This window comes from Pholcus phalangioides, unplaced genomic scaffold (assembly GCF_987345545.1).
Source record: "Pholcus phalangioides strain wild (caught in Gottingen) unplaced genomic scaffold, Ppha-v1.0 ptg000011l_1, whole genome shotgun sequence".
Lineage (NCBI taxonomy): Eukaryota > Metazoa > Arthropoda > Arachnida > Araneae > Pholcidae > Pholcus > Pholcus phalangioides.
The window spans coordinates 55,691,911-55,711,693 of record NW_028301604.1 but is presented as its reverse complement, the minus strand read 5'-3'; the positions used below and the strand labels follow the sequence as shown (position 1 = coordinate 55,711,693).

Below are 19,783 nucleotides of genomic sequence, written 5' to 3'. Positions count from 1 at the left end.
CATAACCAGATAGGCCAATGGGTTAAAAGACGGCTCTGGTTCTGTCTATAGTTCTGTTGGATTCTGAAAGTAATCACACTTTTTCAAACCATATTTCATTTAAATGCTTTGTTTCTTCACACCAGAATTATTTTTCACCGCTCTCTGTGACCCCTTCGCCCCTAGCCATCTGTCATGTGGCTCCCCTTGCACTCGATTTCTACTTTTATCCCCTTAAAATTTCCCAAGACCGCAATGGGGCCGTATGCCCCCACGTTGAGAATCACTGGTGTGTATGCCGTGGAATTGTTTCGTACATGAACTTGAAGCTAATACTGTGCATATGATGAGAGCACTGTGGTAGTCATGATGGTGTTAAAACTTTGATTGAAGTTTCACCAATCTTATTTGAACGGCCCCCCGGAAAGTGAAAGGATGTGGGATCGATTCCCCTCAGGAGCAGTTGAATTTTCTCTCTTTCCAAAATATATTTTCGCATCAGCCAGCTGTTAAAAACCTTTGTATGGATAGCGGAGAGTGACATCATCTTCAAATAGAATCTCTTTGTACCACAGATAAAATTTAATATTGAGTAAACGGTGTTTGAAGAGAGTGACAATTAACATACTCATTACTTACAGTTATAGGCTTTTATATATATAAATCTATCTTATAAATTACACTTAGAAGAGTTTGCGCATTCAATACAATTTCTAAAGGAAGCGTAATGAGGAAAGGTTAAGAATTTGACGCTGAGTGATTTGATAGCCTGGTCTATCCGAAAGGCAAAGGCGCCCATCAAAGCTATTGATGGGAGAAGCAAATAGTAGTAACTCAATTTAATGGGCATATTCCGTCTTTGATCAGCCAAGTACGATTCTTAGCCGGAGATTTTCATGGGCATTGTTTAGTGGGTTATTTAGTCGGAAGTTTGAAAACAATTCGCCGGTTAATACAGAGCGTAGCACTCACGGAACTTCTTTCATGATAAAGGGGCTCTGAAGGATATAAAGAGATTTTCTTAAGAAATGGCAAAGGAGACTCTCTTCTCCGTTTGTCTAAAGTAGAATGAGTACGTGAGATTAGAATTATTCAGTGAGAGCAAGTAATTTGCAGAACCCATCAAATTCGTACTTCTTTTGAGTAATCTAAGAAAAGTTAATGTGAATAAGCGTTTGAAGACATTTCAATAATTTTTTATACATACTTGAAGCTTTAAACGTGTGTGGTAAGCCAAAACATCCACAACTATTACAGTCAGTGGGAAACGCTGACATATGGTGTCATTTCTCGCCAAAGTCTGCCACCCATTTCTGACACGGGAAAACCATTTTGTAGCGTTTTACTGTATCCAAAATGAAACTTATCTCTCATCTGCTCGAAAATATTTCAGGAAACGTTAAATAAAGTCATCGTAAAATGTAATTTAAAGGACCTGAGGCTGCTCCCTATGGCTCGTAAAATTTTGGTCTATGATTACACAGCGAATGATGTGCATATTATCACGTCCTTCGTGTAAAGAATGCGAGAGTTGGTTCTATTTACTCTTCCACCATTAAACTGCAGTAATTTCCGAATTTGTGCGCGACGCTTGAATTTTATACAGACGAGAGTTACTAAAACTAAGACTTTGGGACACATACAATGTTTCTTTAAGAATTATTCATGTTTGAATGAAGGTGTTGGGGGCTTTTCTAACAAATTTCAAACTCTTCCGACTTAACGATATTAAATGAAACTGAAAAGCTTTCGAACATCTTGTTCTCCGTGTTGAAAAATAATCCAAATCGATTTGTTTTAAACTTATTACTCCAACGTAATATTTTGCGTCACATATTGTTTCATTTATCACAAAAAAAAAAAAATTAAATAAATGAAAAATAAATAAATAAAAAATAAAGCCACCAGGCTGTGTCACGTAGTTAGCTCACCAGCATTGTATAAGTCTGAGTACATTTTCCTATCTGGTACATGGTTGCCTCTGTCGAATGGTTTAGAATCGCTCCTAAGCTCTGTTGCCTTGGTTAACTTTAACAGAATGACCAAAAAAAAAACAAAAAAACAGCGACGAAACAGCGCACGATTTCAAACTAAATCAAACTGCTTGTACATGTGTCTAGCGAATAAAAGCATACAAGATTCAGTTTTTCAATTTAAAGTAGGCTTATATACTTATTCAAAGCTTTCTAGAGAAGCCAATCTAGTAGGTAAAATATCCCCAAAATTTGGTTGGCATGCATTTCAGAGCACGACATTGGAAAACAATAAAAACAACCATATTTATTTCCAAGGATTGGAAGGGGATACTTCCATAGGGTAAAAATGGCACTACGAATTGAGATAAGTGACAAAAACACATGGAAATGGTTATGAAACAGTAAGCCTACTCATAAAGAACAGAATTTTAATTTTAATATTGTGAATAATACAGAATCGAAAAGTCAAAGTTACCGAAGGATGGTCAGCATTACTTGATGTGTCTAGAGTTTGTGTGTGGTGCGCAAACGTTCGAGTGGGGGGGGGGGGGGCGACGACGGCACGAGAGATTCTCCAAAATAAAAACCTCCAAATAAGAAAATCATTTTTATTTAAAAATGTGTCAAAACTAAAGGATGCCTTTATTCCAGCTGATCTACATTTATGACAGCAGGTTCGACAGTGTCACGTAAATGGTCGACATTGATATCGCGTGTGTGTTGGATGTTTCTACTCCTTGATTCTGATAAGTTATAAACCTCTCCCCAAGAATAATGATTTTTAGGAAACTCCAAAGCCAAAAATCACATGGATAAAGATTTTTTTGAATGGGGTGGCTATGATGTCTGTGATGCGAGACCAATCATTCGATTCTCTGTAAAATGTTACAGTACTAATCATTGCACTGGACGTCCAATGTAGGGATGTGCACCATCTTGAAGCAACGTTGTTGTGCTGCAGCATTCTTGTTGTTGCAGTTTATGTTGAAGTTCAGCGATATGTTCGTGTAACGCATTGCAATTACTGAGCAAGCCTTTGATTCCCACGATTGAATAATTTTGAAGAAAAATAGACCAGTCAGAAACGTAGCCGTAATTCACACTCAAACACAGTAGTAACAATTGTGTCGGGCGAATACAGTTATCATGGTATCGAGTGATCGCTAGATATTTCTGCTAAATTCTGACTGCTTTGCTCAACAACAGCCGTTTGCCAATATTTTGAGATACTTGGTAGTACACCAATACCACCTATAGAAGAAGGGCTCCGCACGAAGCTCGTGACATCACTGAAGAAGAAGGCAATTTTCGCTATTACCATTGGATATAGCAGGCCGACGAATGCGATATCTTTACCTCTTTTTGCATTATACCCAGTGGCTATAGGTGAAATGGCCTTCTTCATTGACGTTACAAGATTCGTGCAGAGGCTTCTTCTGAAGGTGGTGTGTTGAGTACACTCGGTTTTTCCGATAGGGTAATGCATTATTTATAGGGTACTATATTGAGAAATTGTCAAAAGCTGGAAAAAACTTTGGTTATAAAATGTGTGAAAATGTGTTTAAACCATTGGCAGTCGTCACAGATTTAATATACAGGGTGGTTCTATAATTACCCTTGCCGCATTTTACTGGCGAACCGTTGATGTTAGAGGCATTCTTCTAACATTAGAAAAAGTATCCAAATAGCATGTTGACGTCAGATACTTTATTCGTATTGAAAGGGGTTCTAAAGTTACTAAAATTTAAAAAATAACTTTTTATACGGACACTGTCTTAAGAAAATCCAATTATAAAGTTGTTGCCCTGTCTCTCCTGAGGCCAACAAAAAATTTCACGTTTCTAAGTGAAATACTTGAATTAAAAATTAAAAAAAAACGAAAAAGTTGGGAAAGAACAGCATAAACTAACGGACAACGCTTCTTCCCCTCGTTTACGTTTTCTTTTCCAACTTTTATCCATTTTTGAATTCAAATATCTCAGCAAATATTGCGCTTAGAAGCGAATAGTTATTTTTTTATATTTTAATAACTATAGAACCCCTTCTAATACGAATGACGTATCTGAGGTCAACATGCTATTTGGATACTTTTTCTAATGTTGGAAGCATGCCTCTAACATTAACGATTCGCCAGTAAAATGCGGAAAGGGGAATTATGGAATCACCCTGTAGACAAATGCATAGTCGGTAGGTACTTTTTAGATTATCTGTCCCTTTTTTTCTAGAAACTGATTATAACTGTAGTCAGTGACATCTTAAAACGGGCGGGGCAACAATGCTCGGGATGATGGTCCCGAGTAAAACGAGGATCCCTAAATCACGGCATATTTTCATTCATTCTGAAGTTATCATTCGATTCGACGTTTTTTGTTGTTAAAAAAGAAATTGTTATAGAAGTTGAAAAGGAGTACCCCCAAAAGTATTTGGACTCTGGGCCCGCAAACTCGTTAGGACGGCCCACTTTAACCCGTTTAGTTAAAGATACTAAAGTATCTTGTGGAATGATGCATTGCTACTCTGTTGAGTTTTTTTATTACTGTACAAATAACTACAATAAAATATAATAGCTCACACGATTCGAAATATTTGACAGTGAAATCAATCGTAATTCGGTTAAGATCATTTGTGCGTTTTATTAATTACATTCCATGTATATTTTGAAATATTCCAAACTACTGATAAAAGAAAACAAAGAAGTTTCTTTTCTCTTTCTGATGAGCTGATGTGAAATTTTTGTAACACTTTTGTCCAAGAAACGGCAGAGTAAATGGATAAAGGGTGATATGGGTGGTATGGCAGGCTCAGGTGATTTACTCCCACCCTGGCTATCGTCTCCATGGAGATTCCTCGACTTCCTTGGAATCCTAAAGCTTGAAAACTGGAAAAAAAGAATCGATATCTTGGGGTAAACGGTGATTATTATAAACCGATAAGGTAGAATTTTTCCTTCTATTTTTTCTTTATTCTATCTCTTAAAGATGAGATTGCAGAAAATTCTTACGAGGATCCTGAAATGCGATGGAAGAAGAGAAAAAGAAGACGAAACCTGTTTGTTATTTGTTTACCTTCACTTCTCGTTTCGAAGAAATGAATGTCTTATAGCGAAAAACTGATTTTTCGCGTATGAAATTAATTTGCTTTAGCCTCTCTGCGATTTATCACTCTGTTATGGAGTTTGGCAAAGCAAAGAACGTGGACACAAATTCCTGTCATTGTTGCGTTTGGGGCAACCGAAGAAAAAGGTTGATAAAACATTTTTTTTTCTTTTATATTCTTTTGAAAACTTTTTATGTGTATCAGAAACTGTTTTCTTTGTTTGCGATATTTTGTTTGCATTGCGATTCTACTGTTGAAAGATTTATTATTTGAAATAAAATAGCTTATTTATAAAGAATCCATGAAAGAAGTATGACATTTTTTTTCTTTGTCAGTCGATGTTCTTCCATCTCGCAAAAAATAAATATCTAGATGCATTTCGAAGAAAAAAATCACGGTACAAAAATGTTAAAAATTTATGGTATAAACACAAATATTTGTACTGTGTATTAAAACCGTAATAAATTATACCGTAAATTAAAAGAAAAGTTTCAGGGCTTTCGATAAAAAGAAAACTAATCTAACAATTTTTTGTTTAAAAATATATTTCGGTTTAATATTATCCTGAATACAGAAATATAAAATCGTACAATCACAATTTACGTGCATTTATAGTGGATAAATTTTTTCCCTTGACTGTATGAGCAAGAAAGAGTTTATCTTATATATATATATATATATATATAGAGAGAGAGAGCCTTACTCACCATTTTTTTTATTGCTGCCTCATGTGGACAGGTGAAAAGAAAAGATAAGTTGGGTAGATAGGGAGTCGCATGGTGAGTAGTATGTGTATATGTGCATGCTCACCTATCTTAGGGGTCCCTAGGCTGCGACCTTTGACATTCCCTTCCCCCCCCCCCGGCCAGGAGTTGTGAAAGAGCGCCTTTCTATTAAATTCGTGAAATAAAAAAGTTATCATTCAGATGAAAAAAAAAATTTCATCTCGGGCTTCCCCGTCAACTACTCCCATGTGCGAGCCATGTACAAAAAGGAAAAGTGTTTTAGAGTTTTTGGGCGAAGTTGATATCCTGAGATTATCTCAGTAGTCATTTTGGTGAATTTTGTTGATCGTATCAGAAATCAACCATCAGTTGAGCGGCAATAACTTTTCGAGTCGATGTTTGAACAGCTTCCCACTTTATGATGATTAATGCTATTTGAATAGCACGAGAGAGAGATATTCGAAATACACGTATAAAACCAGAACCACCCCCGCAGCGCTATACAGCTTCAACCCGCAAACAAAACCGGTTTTGAGGTATGGCTATCACTGCGTGTGCTATTGTAATTGTCCATTTTCCATAGCCATCCCCTTAAAACTGGTTTTGTGTAGTTCAGAATCACGTCGCGGACCCGACTTAATAAGCAATTGATATTTATTTGAAGAAGAAAAAAGAAGATAGGACATATGTAGGTAGGATATATGTAGGTAACAGATAGGATATATGTAATATGTGTAGGGATATAGGTATATGTGTATATATATATATAGAGTGTACGGAAAATGACTAACAGTTTTGAAGTGAAATTACAAAAATGTCTAAATATAGAAAAGCACAGTTTACTATGTTTATTTTTAGGGGGTTTGCAAAACTTTAAACCGTACTGAATTCCCAAATTATTTAAAAATATTGCAGATTAATGACGTTGTAGAAGAAGCTAGATTACAATGATATTCACCATTTGCAGCTACCACGTGTCGTAGTCACCTAACAAATTTAGCAGATACTTGTTACAGATATAACTTTCTAGTTTCGTTATACACTCATGTCCATAAATTAAGGATAATTCAGAATCACACGGAAATCGAAATCTAAAGTAAAAATTTCACCTGTAGAATGCATCTGCAACATGCACACATCTGCAAGAATGATATGCAAATTTCAGGAAGCCATCAGATGATGCCGATAGTACGTCACAATGACGAGAGTGTAAGAGGGGGGTATATAAGGAATGGTGGCAAAGAAGTAAAATTGTTCACAAGAGTTCTGTAAGGCGCTCAGTGCCATAAGCGAATAGTTATGACACAGAGGACGCATGTGGATGATTTTTTACGTGATAGAATTATCGGCCGCCTGGAATGTGGGCGTACTCAGATGGAAGTATCCGAGGAACTTGGAATTGCCCAAAGTGTCATCTATAGGCTTTGGCAACGATTCCAAGATAACGGAAATGTCAGTAGACGTTACAGTACAGGTCGCCCCCGAGTTACAACGCCGAATGAAGACCGGTATTTGGCAGTAACTGCCAAAAGAAGCAGACGGAGCACAGCATCCGACCTGTCTCGTCGGCTATCTGCAGCCACGGGTACCACAGTTTCAAGGCAAACCGTGTACAGACGTTTGGGAGATATTGGTCTATATGCTCGCAGGCCTGTCAGATGTGTTCCGCTCACGGCAACTCACTGTCGGCAGCGATTAGCCTGGAGTAGAGAACATGCAATGTGGACATCGTCACAGTGGGCTTGTGTTATGTTTTCCGACGAGTCCAGGTTTAGCTTGCAGTCTGATTCACGTCGGACTTTCATATGGAGAACGCCGGGTACCCGTTACTACCAAGACAACATCATTGAACGACACCGTTACGGTGGTGCAGCATTGCTCGTTTGGGGTGGAATTATACTGGGTTCCAGAACAGATCTGCATGTTCAAACCCGAACCATGAGAGCCCAAATTTATCGGGACATCATTCTGGAACAACATGTACGTTTGTTGAGGAGTGCCATGGGCGCAGAATTTGTGTTTATGGATGACAACGCCCGTCCTCATCGAGCAAACATCGTAAACGAATGCCTTGAATGTGAAGATATAACCCGTATGGAATGCCAGCATTCTCACCTGACTTGAATCCGATAGAGCATGTGTAGGACATGCTTGGCCGACGAGTTGCAGCCCGTCAACCACCTCCTACATGTGTACCGGAACTGAGAGCATTGCTTGCTGAGTGGAGTGATCTTCCCCAAGATCAGATCGATAATTTGATACTCAGCATGCCTAGGCGTTGTACGGACTGTATTTCATCGCATGGGAGACATATAATGCATTAACCATCATACCAACCATGTAATAGTAAGTTTTTGTAAAGGAGATATTTTTTACAATTGCTCCAGGGAGCAAAAATCGTAGTTTTTATGAATGGTATCATACATGCACCATCGTTTTTGTTCTTTATCTTTTGTTTAATAAATAGGCTTTATGAATAAGTAACGTTTGATTTGTTTCTGAACCTTTATTTGCCGGAGCTGGCATTATCCTTAATTTATGAACATAAGTGTACTTCGAAAGTATCTGATTTTTTTAAGTGCCTCAGAAGGAGTGCTCCAATAAGAACTCCAATTGCCAAAATATGGAGTATTTATACTCATGGCCGTCTTCAATTATTTCAGAGTCCGCAAACCCAAACATTCTTTCTGGCCTCTAGTCCGAATATTTAAGTACATTAAAATTTTATGTATAAGTATATATATTAATTCTGTATAATTTTTAATAATTTTGGGATATTCTTCAATTCGGGGCTTTGTTTCCAGGTCTCATTCACCCACCTCTTAGGGACTGCTTTTTTCTGTATGCATGATGCACATGGACTAACCTGACGCACCATCTATCGGCATAATCTGTAACACAATTAGAAATTAAGTGCAGCTCAAAATTTACTGTCTCTCCAAACTACATTCATATCGCTTTATTTATTTGTTGTTCCACTTCAACTTGTTATTTTTCGGATATCCTGTATATAAATAGTATAAGAATTTATTTTTTTAGATAGGATTTATTTGTTAAGAACAGAGTTACATTATATATAAATTCAAAAACAATGTAAATTCATTTTGAGAGAAGAGTTTCAAGTACAGTATTTGTCTTAATGTCAGTATGCAAGCCATCAACAAGCCGATCCTACAAATACTTTTAACATCATTTTAAAAATTCCTCAACTAGTTATTTCACTTGGATGAGTGAGACTCGTACTTGAACGGAAACTAGCAGCCTAAACATTAGAATTTTTTCGTAAGAATACGATCGGATCCGCAATAGTGCATTTTTCAACGAATTTTAATAATAATGCATTTCCTAACTAAAGCACGATTTTACTTAGACAGCATGGCTAGTAGTCGAAACCACCTAGGCGAATGGAAAAAAAAGTACTGTTATACTTGTTGTGGAGAAATCCTTTTCTATACTGAAGTTATTCTACTTCCGATTGAAGTTGTCAGTCCCAGCTGTTCTCTGAACGGATGATATTTTTTAATGAGGGGCAGAGGGAAATATATTTTATGTATATGTATTTTACTCTTATTTTTGTACTTTTTCGTTCCGCGTACATACATCATCAAAATTTTGAGGACGAGTAGTAGCTCGAATACTCTTTTGTATGCGCATAACAGTATACTCGAATTTATACAAAGTAAAACGTGCGTAAATATTATTATTTGGGCGAATCGTATATTTCAAATCCCAAGCACTGCTCTATTTTTTTATTGGAGGAAGAATTGTTACATTACGAGTTTCGTAGTTTAGGTAATGTGGAAGAGATATGTGGAGAATCGAATTGTATTTTTGATATTTTATCCATCGTATAATTTAAATAATAGGAATAAGCCATAAAATAATACTGCACATCATACAAAAGACAATAAATATTACATTGAGCATTGGCAATTAAAATATGCTTATATTACTAAAAATTTTATTGTAAATATTTTAATTAATAAGATGTTATTTTTCGAATGAACACCATTTTTAATATTTTGTCTTTGAAAATTTACGAGATTGCAAAGGTAGCAAAAGTCAAAATACTTCTGTATTATATTAAATTAATGATTATTGATCAACATTTCATTAGAGTTCTTGATAGATCTGTTTTAACCCACTAATGCGAAAATAATTTTTTCATGAAAAGTATTATAATCTAAAAATATTAGTTACAAAACTATAATTATGTTTATTCAAATGTTTCTCAACATCATGTGCATTTGTTACTATCTTTATGTGGCATTAATAGGTAACAAAATTCAATTGTTCGCGAACTGGGACACAAACTGCTATCATTTTTTTTTCTCTTCAGGTCCTACATTAATTGGATATATGCGTGTTTAAAATGAACACGTAGTATCTCAAAGTTCTCAATAAAATATCGCAGTTGAAAAACAAAACGAAAGAAGGAATAAGGTACATAACTTGACTACTAGCGCATTACTCTTTCTCTATTTACATACCTTGTACTTTCGTACCGATTCAATAGAAAAAAAACGTGTGCTATGAGTCATGAGCCTAGCGGAGCATTTGTTTTTATCAAGCATTTGTGCATGATAAAAATCTACGCGAAAACTTCGGATTATAGAGAAGTTCTCATTTCCTGTTCACTCCCTATCTTACAGTGCCGCATCGATCTCAATATATATGTATATTTGTATATGCAAATGGATTTTACTCATCTCCTTCCTGAGCGATATCTGAGAATATGGAGATAAAATATACACACAGACGCTCGCGCGTATGTGATGAAGTTCCGAGTAAAATGTTGTCGAAATATAGTGAAAAAAGTGAACTCTCGTAGTGAAATATAGCTCCCAATTCCCAAAAAGCAAAACTCTTATTCGAGTTTTTCTTCTCGAAAGATGGTTTTAATACTAAAAATATGATTATTGTTAAGCAGAATTAAAATGTATAGCAGAATTATAAATATTATTTGCAGTAAAAATACCAACATCTAAAGTTTGTAAATAATAAAGGTGATACATTAAGATTAAAGAATATTATAAATTAATTTACCGATAACCTGGTGATAATAATTACTTATGTTTTAGAGAGAGAGAATTCAGAACTCTCTCATTAGTATACGTTTTTTTCAATTTAGTTTGCAGTTTACATAAATTTCAATAGTTATAAGACGATATTAAACAAGTCTTATAACCACTACTTGGGTATTTACGACTTGATTTTAACAAAACCCACTCATTATACTTAGTTACATAAATTCGTGGAGCTGATTTATTTAGCGTAAATCAATACATTTGAAGAAGTTCTATGATATGCCTTAAAGTATTTGACAAATTTTACTCAATTTCCCTGCCAAACTTAAATAAGAACTACCATGCATTATTTCAAGAAGAACACGGAATGCAATCCCATCATTAAAAAACACCAATCATGTAGATCATACATGCTCAACATACAGCCCACGAGCCAAATATGGCCAGCGACCACAAACTTAATTTTGCGAAAATGAACTAAGCTGTGTGCACATCACCTGATCCTTAAAGTGACGGGTGGCATATTCCCAAACCACTTGAGTGACCCGCGGCACATTTACAGGCCAATTAGGTAATCCAGAACCGCGTCGCAGTTCACTTAAGTGGCTCCCGACACATTATTACTTCACTCAAGTAGCCCGAGGCACATTTTGAGATCACTTAACTGACCCGCGGCACACTTACAACTCACCTGTAAGTGACCTGGGACGCTGTTCTCGATCACTCGAGTGGCTCGTGGCACTTTCTTATTTCATTTAAGTGGCCCACGGCACATTTTAAGATCACTTAAATGACCCGTGGCAAATTTTAAGATCACTTAAATGACCCGTGGCACATGTACAGATCACTTAAATGACCCGTGGCACATGTACAGATCACTTAAGTGACTCGGGGCGCTGTTCTATTTCATGTTAGCGGATCGCGGCACATACTTACTTCCCTTAAGTGGTCCGAGTCACATTTACAGATCACGTAAGTCACTTAGCGTGCTGTTCCAGATCACTTAAATGGCCCGCGGCACAGTCACAGATCACTTATGTGGCCCACACTCTTTAAAATGTTAAGCGTCCTTGATGTAGATGTAGACCAATTATTTTGATGGTAATTAAAAAACATTTCGCAGATTTTCACGCAAAAAGATTGCAGAGAAACTAAGAAAAATTCTATAGCAATCCAAATCAAAACTGAAAATCTTGAATTTAGAATACAAAAAATAAATAAATACATAAAACCCAAACAAAAAAACTGCAGTCTTATTGAAAAAACATTTTATTTTTAGAGGAATGAAATAAATTCGATCTTGAATTAGAAAAATATCCATCCAAATATAACTAAGAAAAATAAAAATATGGTGTCATAAAAACGAACTCTATTATCATTGATAGAAATATCTCAAATTATTGAAATGCAATAATGCTAAACGGAAATTAAAAAAAAAGGGTTACTTACGTTGGGAAATGATATTTAGAAATTGCAATTATCTGAAATTTTGGATAACATTATACATTAAAAAAGACCGTAAATACTAAGTAATTAGAATCGGGCAATTAGAGCAACTACGGGTGGGAGAAAAACGTAAGCCGGAGAAAAGAGATTGGTATGTGAAACTTACGATAAACGCTAGATGAAATGTGGCTAAAAAACGATTTATGATGTTTTCTTCTTTTTTTTTTGCATTTTTGGAATAAAAAAATTGAATCTGTGGTTCTCGCAGGAACCAGATGTTTTGAAAATAAAAAAAACCCCACAAAATTGCTTTGATTTCTCGGAGACTTCCACGTGATTAGAAAAATGTTATATTTGAAAACAACCGGAAAGATTCATCCACCTCTTATTACAATTTAGGTTAGACAATAAACCATATATTAGAAGAACTATTGAACGATGAAATAATTCATTCGACCGAAATGATATATTTCAGGTGAATGTGTAGAATGTACATAGACTTGGCTGTGAGGGGCGAAGAGAAGAGCTACGCGTGCTCTTTTCCGCTATGAAGAAAGACTCGATTTCTTGAATATGCTTACATTGGAACAACGCAGGTGTCGGGGGATATTAGCGAAGTTTTCGAAATTTTCAACGGGATGGATAAGATGGACCACGAGTTATTAATACACCGTCAATCAACTGCTTCGACAAGGGGATACCAGTATCGTTTAGTAAGGGACAATTCCAGGTTTAGGTGTCGCAGGAAGTTTTTCTCTAATAGGGTTGTCAATAAATGGAATATCTTACCTCTGGGGATAGTAAATTCTAACCCAATCGATACGTTTAAAAAGAAGTGTGATACAGTGGGATAAATCTAAAAGCTATCCATACTTAGGTAAGACAACCATAATTTTTTTATGGGCACTGTATTATTATAGTATTGAATTTTTTGCTTTTATATTGGGTATTTTGGCTATATTTGACATCCATATTTTTTATCGGCATGATTTTTTCAGCCACCTCGTTGATTAGTTTACCTATTGTAGTCTTTGTATTTGTACATACACACTTTATATGTATGTATTCATTCCGGCGAGAAATAAGAAAATTATAACAGCCACAAGTGAAATATCAGATGCTACTAACAAAGAGCGTATCACGCTTGAACGTTTATATATTATATTATTCATAACCGAAAAAATCAAGAATATGCAATATAAACATCCAAGCAAAGATGATTTAACCTAAAATTTTTTGAAGTAATTGTTTATTTCATCATCTGCGTTTTAGTTCCAGATGAAAGTACTTAAATTAAAAAGTAAATAAAAAATAAAAATAACCATAAATAAAATAAATAGAAATCATCCAATTACTTACAAATTTTTATTGTTCTTCAAGTAAAAAATCGATTCTTCATCGCAGTTATTGTATTGCTCTGGGTTTTTACAGAAAAAATGGCAACATAAAACGTTATGCATCTAGTAGGTATACTACATATATACACCTCCCCCCACATTGCACGTGGGTTTGCGAGTGATCTTCGAATGTGATGAAGCATCGAAGTGCAAAAGTCACTCTGAGTTGACCGTCATGACTTCGTTAGAAATGAAGTTGTGTTTGCGTAGTGTCCAGAAAGACTGAAGCTTGTGAGAGGTAAAGTATGGGAGTCCCGTTTTCCCGTCCCTCAGAGCTCGTTAGCTTTTAACCAGGAAAAGCTATATGTATAGAGAGACACAAGCAGTGAGTACTGCTTGCATGTGAGTGTGTGTGGGTATAAGAGATAGAGAACAGCCGAAAAGATAAAAGCAAGTCGCACGCACCGAACCCTTTCTCTTCTCGTTAACTTGGGAGCCCAGAAACCACCAGCCTCCAGTAATTTACATTCACTCCTTGTTCCATTCTACAGAAGTTCGCTCAACTTCCATGGGATAGTAAATAGCTTTCGGCAGATGCGATGAACTAGAAATAAGTCCAGATAGATGACCAGGATTTGGTCTGCAGAGAGAAACAGCAGAGAGCCGTGCTTTACTCTTTTGAATCTTCGTATTGGTCCTCAGACTGATTTGCACTCGGTACAGCGTAAGGGGATTAGAGGGTATCGTCTCGACCGTAATGAGCAGCGTGCTTTGGTTGGCCAGCCATGAATGTCACTATACTTGTACCATTACTAATTAACAAGGAGAAACAGCTTTCGTTTAAATGGGCACCTTTTCTGGTCACGAGATTTCATTTGTTTCGTATCTACATTCTTCAAGAACGTCATAAATTTTCTTTCTAGAAGCACGGTTTACAAAGAGAACATGCAGCAATTTCATACTAAGTCAAAAGTTTAAAAGTATTTAAAAGATTGACTTTTCAGAAAACTAGATCCTATGCGCAAATAAAGTACAGGTTTAGGCACACGAGAGATATTTCTAGAGCATAGCATATTTTAGATTTTTATCAAAGCAAACATTTAAATAGTAAAGGTTTCAACTTTCGCATGGTTTTGTGCATTAATGATCTGATTTTATATACCGGGTGTATAGGTAACAGGGCGTATGACATTTTACTGGTGAACCATTGATTCTAGAGGCATACATCCAATTAAAAAATGTATTCAAATGACGTGTAGTACTCAGATATGTCATTTACGCTGCAAGGAATGTATAATTATTAAAAAATATAGATATTAACTTTTTATACAGTCCCCGTGTACCCGAAAACCCAATAAGAAAGTTGTTGTCCTGTCTCTCTTGATGCCAACAAAAAAAATTCCATGTTCCTAAGTGCAATATTCACTGAGATATTCGAATTCGAAAAACGGAGGGGAGTTGGGAAAAACAGCATTAAATGCGGGTAAAACGGTTTACCCGCATTTAAAAAGAATGCTTGGGGGGGGGGGGATGAGCATGTTCAAAACAATACATAGTTACCTGTTATACAAAATTGGAGACATAATACGAGGAAATTGTTAGAAAAATATGCTAATACACAATTTGGCTTCAGTAATTCAGTTTGCACATGCAATTATTCACGTTTGGACTGTATTATGTATAGACAAAGATCTTGTCGTGACAAAATGAACCGATTATGATAATTACGGTTCATTAAAATTCCTTTATTTTTTCAGGTTTAGAGTCAATATTTGTGAGGATTTATTTACAGAATAATATTTCCATTTGTGCTGGGGGGGGGAAGGTGTCACCAAATTTTTCCAAGAAATTATCTCTCCCTGATTTGGCAAAACAATGCGCGACAAATGATCTCCAAAGCCTAGATGATTTTATTAGTTTGAAAATAAATCGAAGTCGCGAAACCAAACGTGAAGTAGAAAAAAGTTTAAATTGGTGTTTGCGAACTTAGACATTTTTTAAAAGAAAGCACCTAGTATTTCGAAAAGATTATTTACCAAGTCAGTGATTTCACAAGGTTTTGGGAAAAGATTGAGGCTGAAGAAAAACTAACACAAATAGACACGTCGTAGATAACATCTTCATCGCTAAATTGCACGATGGCTTCAACCGCTTTAAGCTAGCAAAACATAATTGCCAGGCTATCATGCAAATATAATGCGTCAATTAACGAAGAGCGACTGCACAATTTTTTTCAGCTTAATTACGTTGCTGCAGTAAACACTGATGTACTTTCACGGCTCATCCGGAATTCCATAATTCCTCGGCCACGTGAAGTATAAGAGAAGAAAAAAATAAAGAAAGAAATGGAAAGTAGGCGAAATCGAGGAAGTTTAATCCACTTGTTTCCCACGAACCCATTCCCTTCTCAAATGAAATTGGAAGATACAAAAAATAAAGGAAAGTAAAGAAATAAACAGAGAGTAAAAGAAAAAGCCACAGCGTAAAAAAATACCTTAATTTTCGCTTTTCAAGGCTCATAACTTACTGGCTAATAACATGGTTTCGCGAGTCTTGATCCGTTTCGTTCGGAGTAGGCGGCGTGGAAAACCAAACGACGTTTTCTCTTTTCTCGCAAAACCCAGCGTTTTACTTATTTTTCTTTTCTTTTTTTGGTAAAGGAGTCGTTTAAGAACAGAATGGATGGGCATTATTTATAACCGGATCGAGCTGCAGCGCGAGGAATCGCTACTGCTGCTGCTCTACTGGAGTTTCCAGAAAGGAAAAGGAAGCACAGAAAGTACTGCAGGAGAAAGAGTTTAAGAGGTGGGGCCCAAAAACGAAGAAGAATATAAGGCCTTACCTCCAACCCCCCCAACCCATTCTCCTTCACCTCGTCATAAGAAAATAGGTGGGAGGGGAGGGGGCTGAAGTAAACGTTATCGGTAAGGATATGAAGGGTGATTGGGTAAAGTGTGACTGTCACTGAAATTTTCCACGTGCACCTCCAAATCCCGCGCCCCGTTTTTTCCAATTCAGTAAAAATGAGGGAGAAAGAAATGCGTGCCTTTCCTACCCACGGGACGATTTTGTCCCTAGGAGTCTGAATGAGCAAATCGTAACGACTGAGAATCAATTCTTGTTACTGAAATTAGATTCTATTTTCAGATTCCATCTCTGCGATGAGTCTTTTTTTTTTCTATGCGTAGACTTATGTATATACACACAGACTCACGTTCCGCACACATTCACCCTTGGCATTCTTTTTCTTAGGATGGTATTTTACTTTCTTTTCTTCGGGGTCTGATGGAATTGAATTCAATTTTTTTGTGTTCTTCTTTTTGTGTCTTCAGTCGACAAAAGACGAGTTCTTTGTTCTCTTATTCGTCTCCTTTCGAGAGCCTCAGGTGACTATTAAGAGGGAAACGACTTTGCTGGTGATTGGCACATCCAGCTTGCATATACTCGACATCCACTACTCCTCGACACATCCCTCCCCGTAATCCATGCCCCAGCCATGCAACAGCCGCTTTCCGTTCTCATTTGTTTTCGACAGTTTTTGACTGTTTTCTTTGGCCTAAAGGATTTGAGTTGACGATTTTGGCTTTGTTTCTTTTTATTTTTCTATGGCTGTGATTTTTCTTCGCAATAACAACAGTACTTTCCATTGTCTTCCATAACAATTTTACATTCACGACGAAAAACATTTTTCGTAGTTTTTAAAGCCGCAATTACCAAAAAGTGGCTTTCTGGGGTGATTGCTCTTAATGAGATACCACTACTGTCTAGAACAAAGTTTTATTATTTTGCGAAAACATTTTGAATACTAGTTGTGAGATCGAACGTCTCGAAAATGAGATGCAACTTTTTTTCTCTTACCTAAGTTACTGAAACAAGTGGAGAGACAAAGAACTGAGGAGTAGAACAAGAAAAGAAAGCTATTTTCATTCCCCATCATCCAGGCACCTGAAGGAGAAATAATAAAACTTTATTAGTATAACAGAATTTTTACGAAGAGAAACTTAAATGAATTGATACATCAATTCATTCTGTGAGAGACGTTTCTTACGCACTGCGGATCATGAAACATAATTTTACAGCCAAAACTTTGCCATTTCTCTAACTTTCAATCAATATAAAATTAAACTAACTTTCCATCTGAGTCTTAATTCTTTTAGCGAAGAAAAAACTGTTTGAGAAGCACTGTTGAAACTCGATGTTTTCAAAGCTTTTGCTCGATAATAATAAAAAAAGTTAATTCGGTATGAGATTACTATCATATATTACGGAAAACAAAGTATATAATGCAGAAAAATCTTTTATCAACATATGTTTAAAAAAATAGACCAAGAACTTCCTTTAAAAAAATGAAGATTTTAGCAAAACATTTTTTCTTTAGATTCGATCAGATAAGTGAATGAAGAGACAAGTTAGAAAGTAGTTTGTAATCTATAACATATCTTCCTGGATAGTATATTTTCCACTGGGGAAGGAAAGACCTTTTTTTATGTGTCAGAAGATTGTTCGAAACTTTGACAACTTTGTCAAAGAAAAAAAGACTTGAAGAAAATTCTGAATACTTATATCTTCATTAAGTGAGCAAAAATATGAAGCGTAATATTTTGGATATGTCAAGATCCTTTACCTAACTAAACTTCAAACTATGTAAAGTATTTAGAAAAAAACTAACGGCCATTGCATCAGATTTGTAACATATTTATTCTAGCGAAAACTTTCATACAATTTCAAATAATTTATTTTCTGAGTAAAGTTATATAAATACGGTAATGGCCAAAATTGTCTACAAAGTTGTATTTTATAGAAATTAAAACCTTCAAGGGAGAGAAATGTTTCTTTACTATTTAGGTCTCAATGAATACGTTTATGTAATTGCATATTTTGATGTCTTAGGTAGTAAGAAATTGTCATTTTATCATTAATGCAAAGTATACAAAAATGTTTTTCAAGAAATAATTATGCTAGAAACAAAACAAAAGTAAAAAAAAGTATTTTTATTCATCAGCTGTTTTTTAAATAGTAAAAGAATAGAAAATAAAGAACCGGAACTTGAATAATGAAGCGTGTTTCGTAGTCATAATTTTCAAAACTTTTCCCAATTTATGGAATTTTATGACTTGCTTTTCCCAAAGTTCGTGTTGTGTCTAAGTCTGAATTGAAAGATTGAGTACTTGAAGTTTGATACCGCTTTTTTACATGGATAAATATATAAATAAAAAAATCGATAGAAAAGAAAGGATTATAGCCCAAAACTTTACCTTTTTTGTTTAGCACTCACAAAATTTTTGATATTTTACGTTTTTAAGAGAACACAGAAGCTCGTTCTCTGATTTTAAACGTATATTAGAATGAAAATTACTTGATATGTTTCATTATATTATTTGTATACCATCTCGGACTTGTATGTATTGAGTGGAATAGATGAAATATATATTTTTAATTCATTACTATTTCGTGCTGAATTTAAATTTGACTAAAAAAATTGCATTGCGCTAAATTTATTTTCCACAAAAATCTTCAAAATAAGCATTAGTTTTTCATCAAAAGTTTTAAAGCATTCTATTTTGCTGTAGAAGTGAAAGAAATGTTTACGGAAATGAGTTTAGTACAATAACGTGATAGGTACTGACATTATGGAGAAGAGTTTCTTTTGGTTCTATTTGTCGCAATGGGTGTGTGTGCGTACTATATTAAGATATATACGTTCAAAAGAATGTAAGTATGCAGCGAAAAGCAATAGCAAACATAAAGCCGTGTTTATATTGCAGATATTCGGATATATAGGAATACAAACAAGCCACCAACATAACTTCTCTCGGTCCAACAGAATTACTTGGTTGGTGGCAGCTAGTCATTGCCTACCTCTTCGTTGCTAGAGTCATCAGCGTTTGGATGCTCGCAGCGATTTATGCCGGCACTGGAGGCCTCGTAATCGGGTACTCAGGTAATTAACGTTACCGATGGTTATACGCGATACCCTATTGGATTTCCGTTTGTTCCAATTGGAAGCTGTATGGCAGCGGGTATATTTCTTGCGAGTTCATTTCCTGTGCTTTGACCACTATAGAGTGTTGTATACCTATCTTCTACCAATGCTATAAAGGTTTTCTTTTCGTTATTGTTTATAGGTAGTTTGAAACGGGACGCACAATCAACACTATCACAAGCAAATCGTACTCAAGCGTATTATATCACGTACT

General features: G+C 35.7%; 1 protein-coding gene across 1 annotated transcript in view; it reads right to left on the bottom strand.

The window, feature by feature from the left end:
- The window catches only part of LOC149080595 (fibroblast growth factor receptor-like 1), a 55,380-nt gene that overhangs the window by 20,323 nt on the left and 15,274 nt on the right, over window positions 1-19,783 (bottom strand). Inside the window, exon 2 of the mRNA XM_089239736.1 lies at window positions 17,445-17,531. Coding sequence (XP_089095862.1) covers window positions 17,445-17,523 — 79 coding nt within the window. The 5' untranslated portion in view covers window positions 17,524-17,531. The remainder of the gene's footprint in view (window positions 1-17,444; window positions 17,532-19,783) is intronic.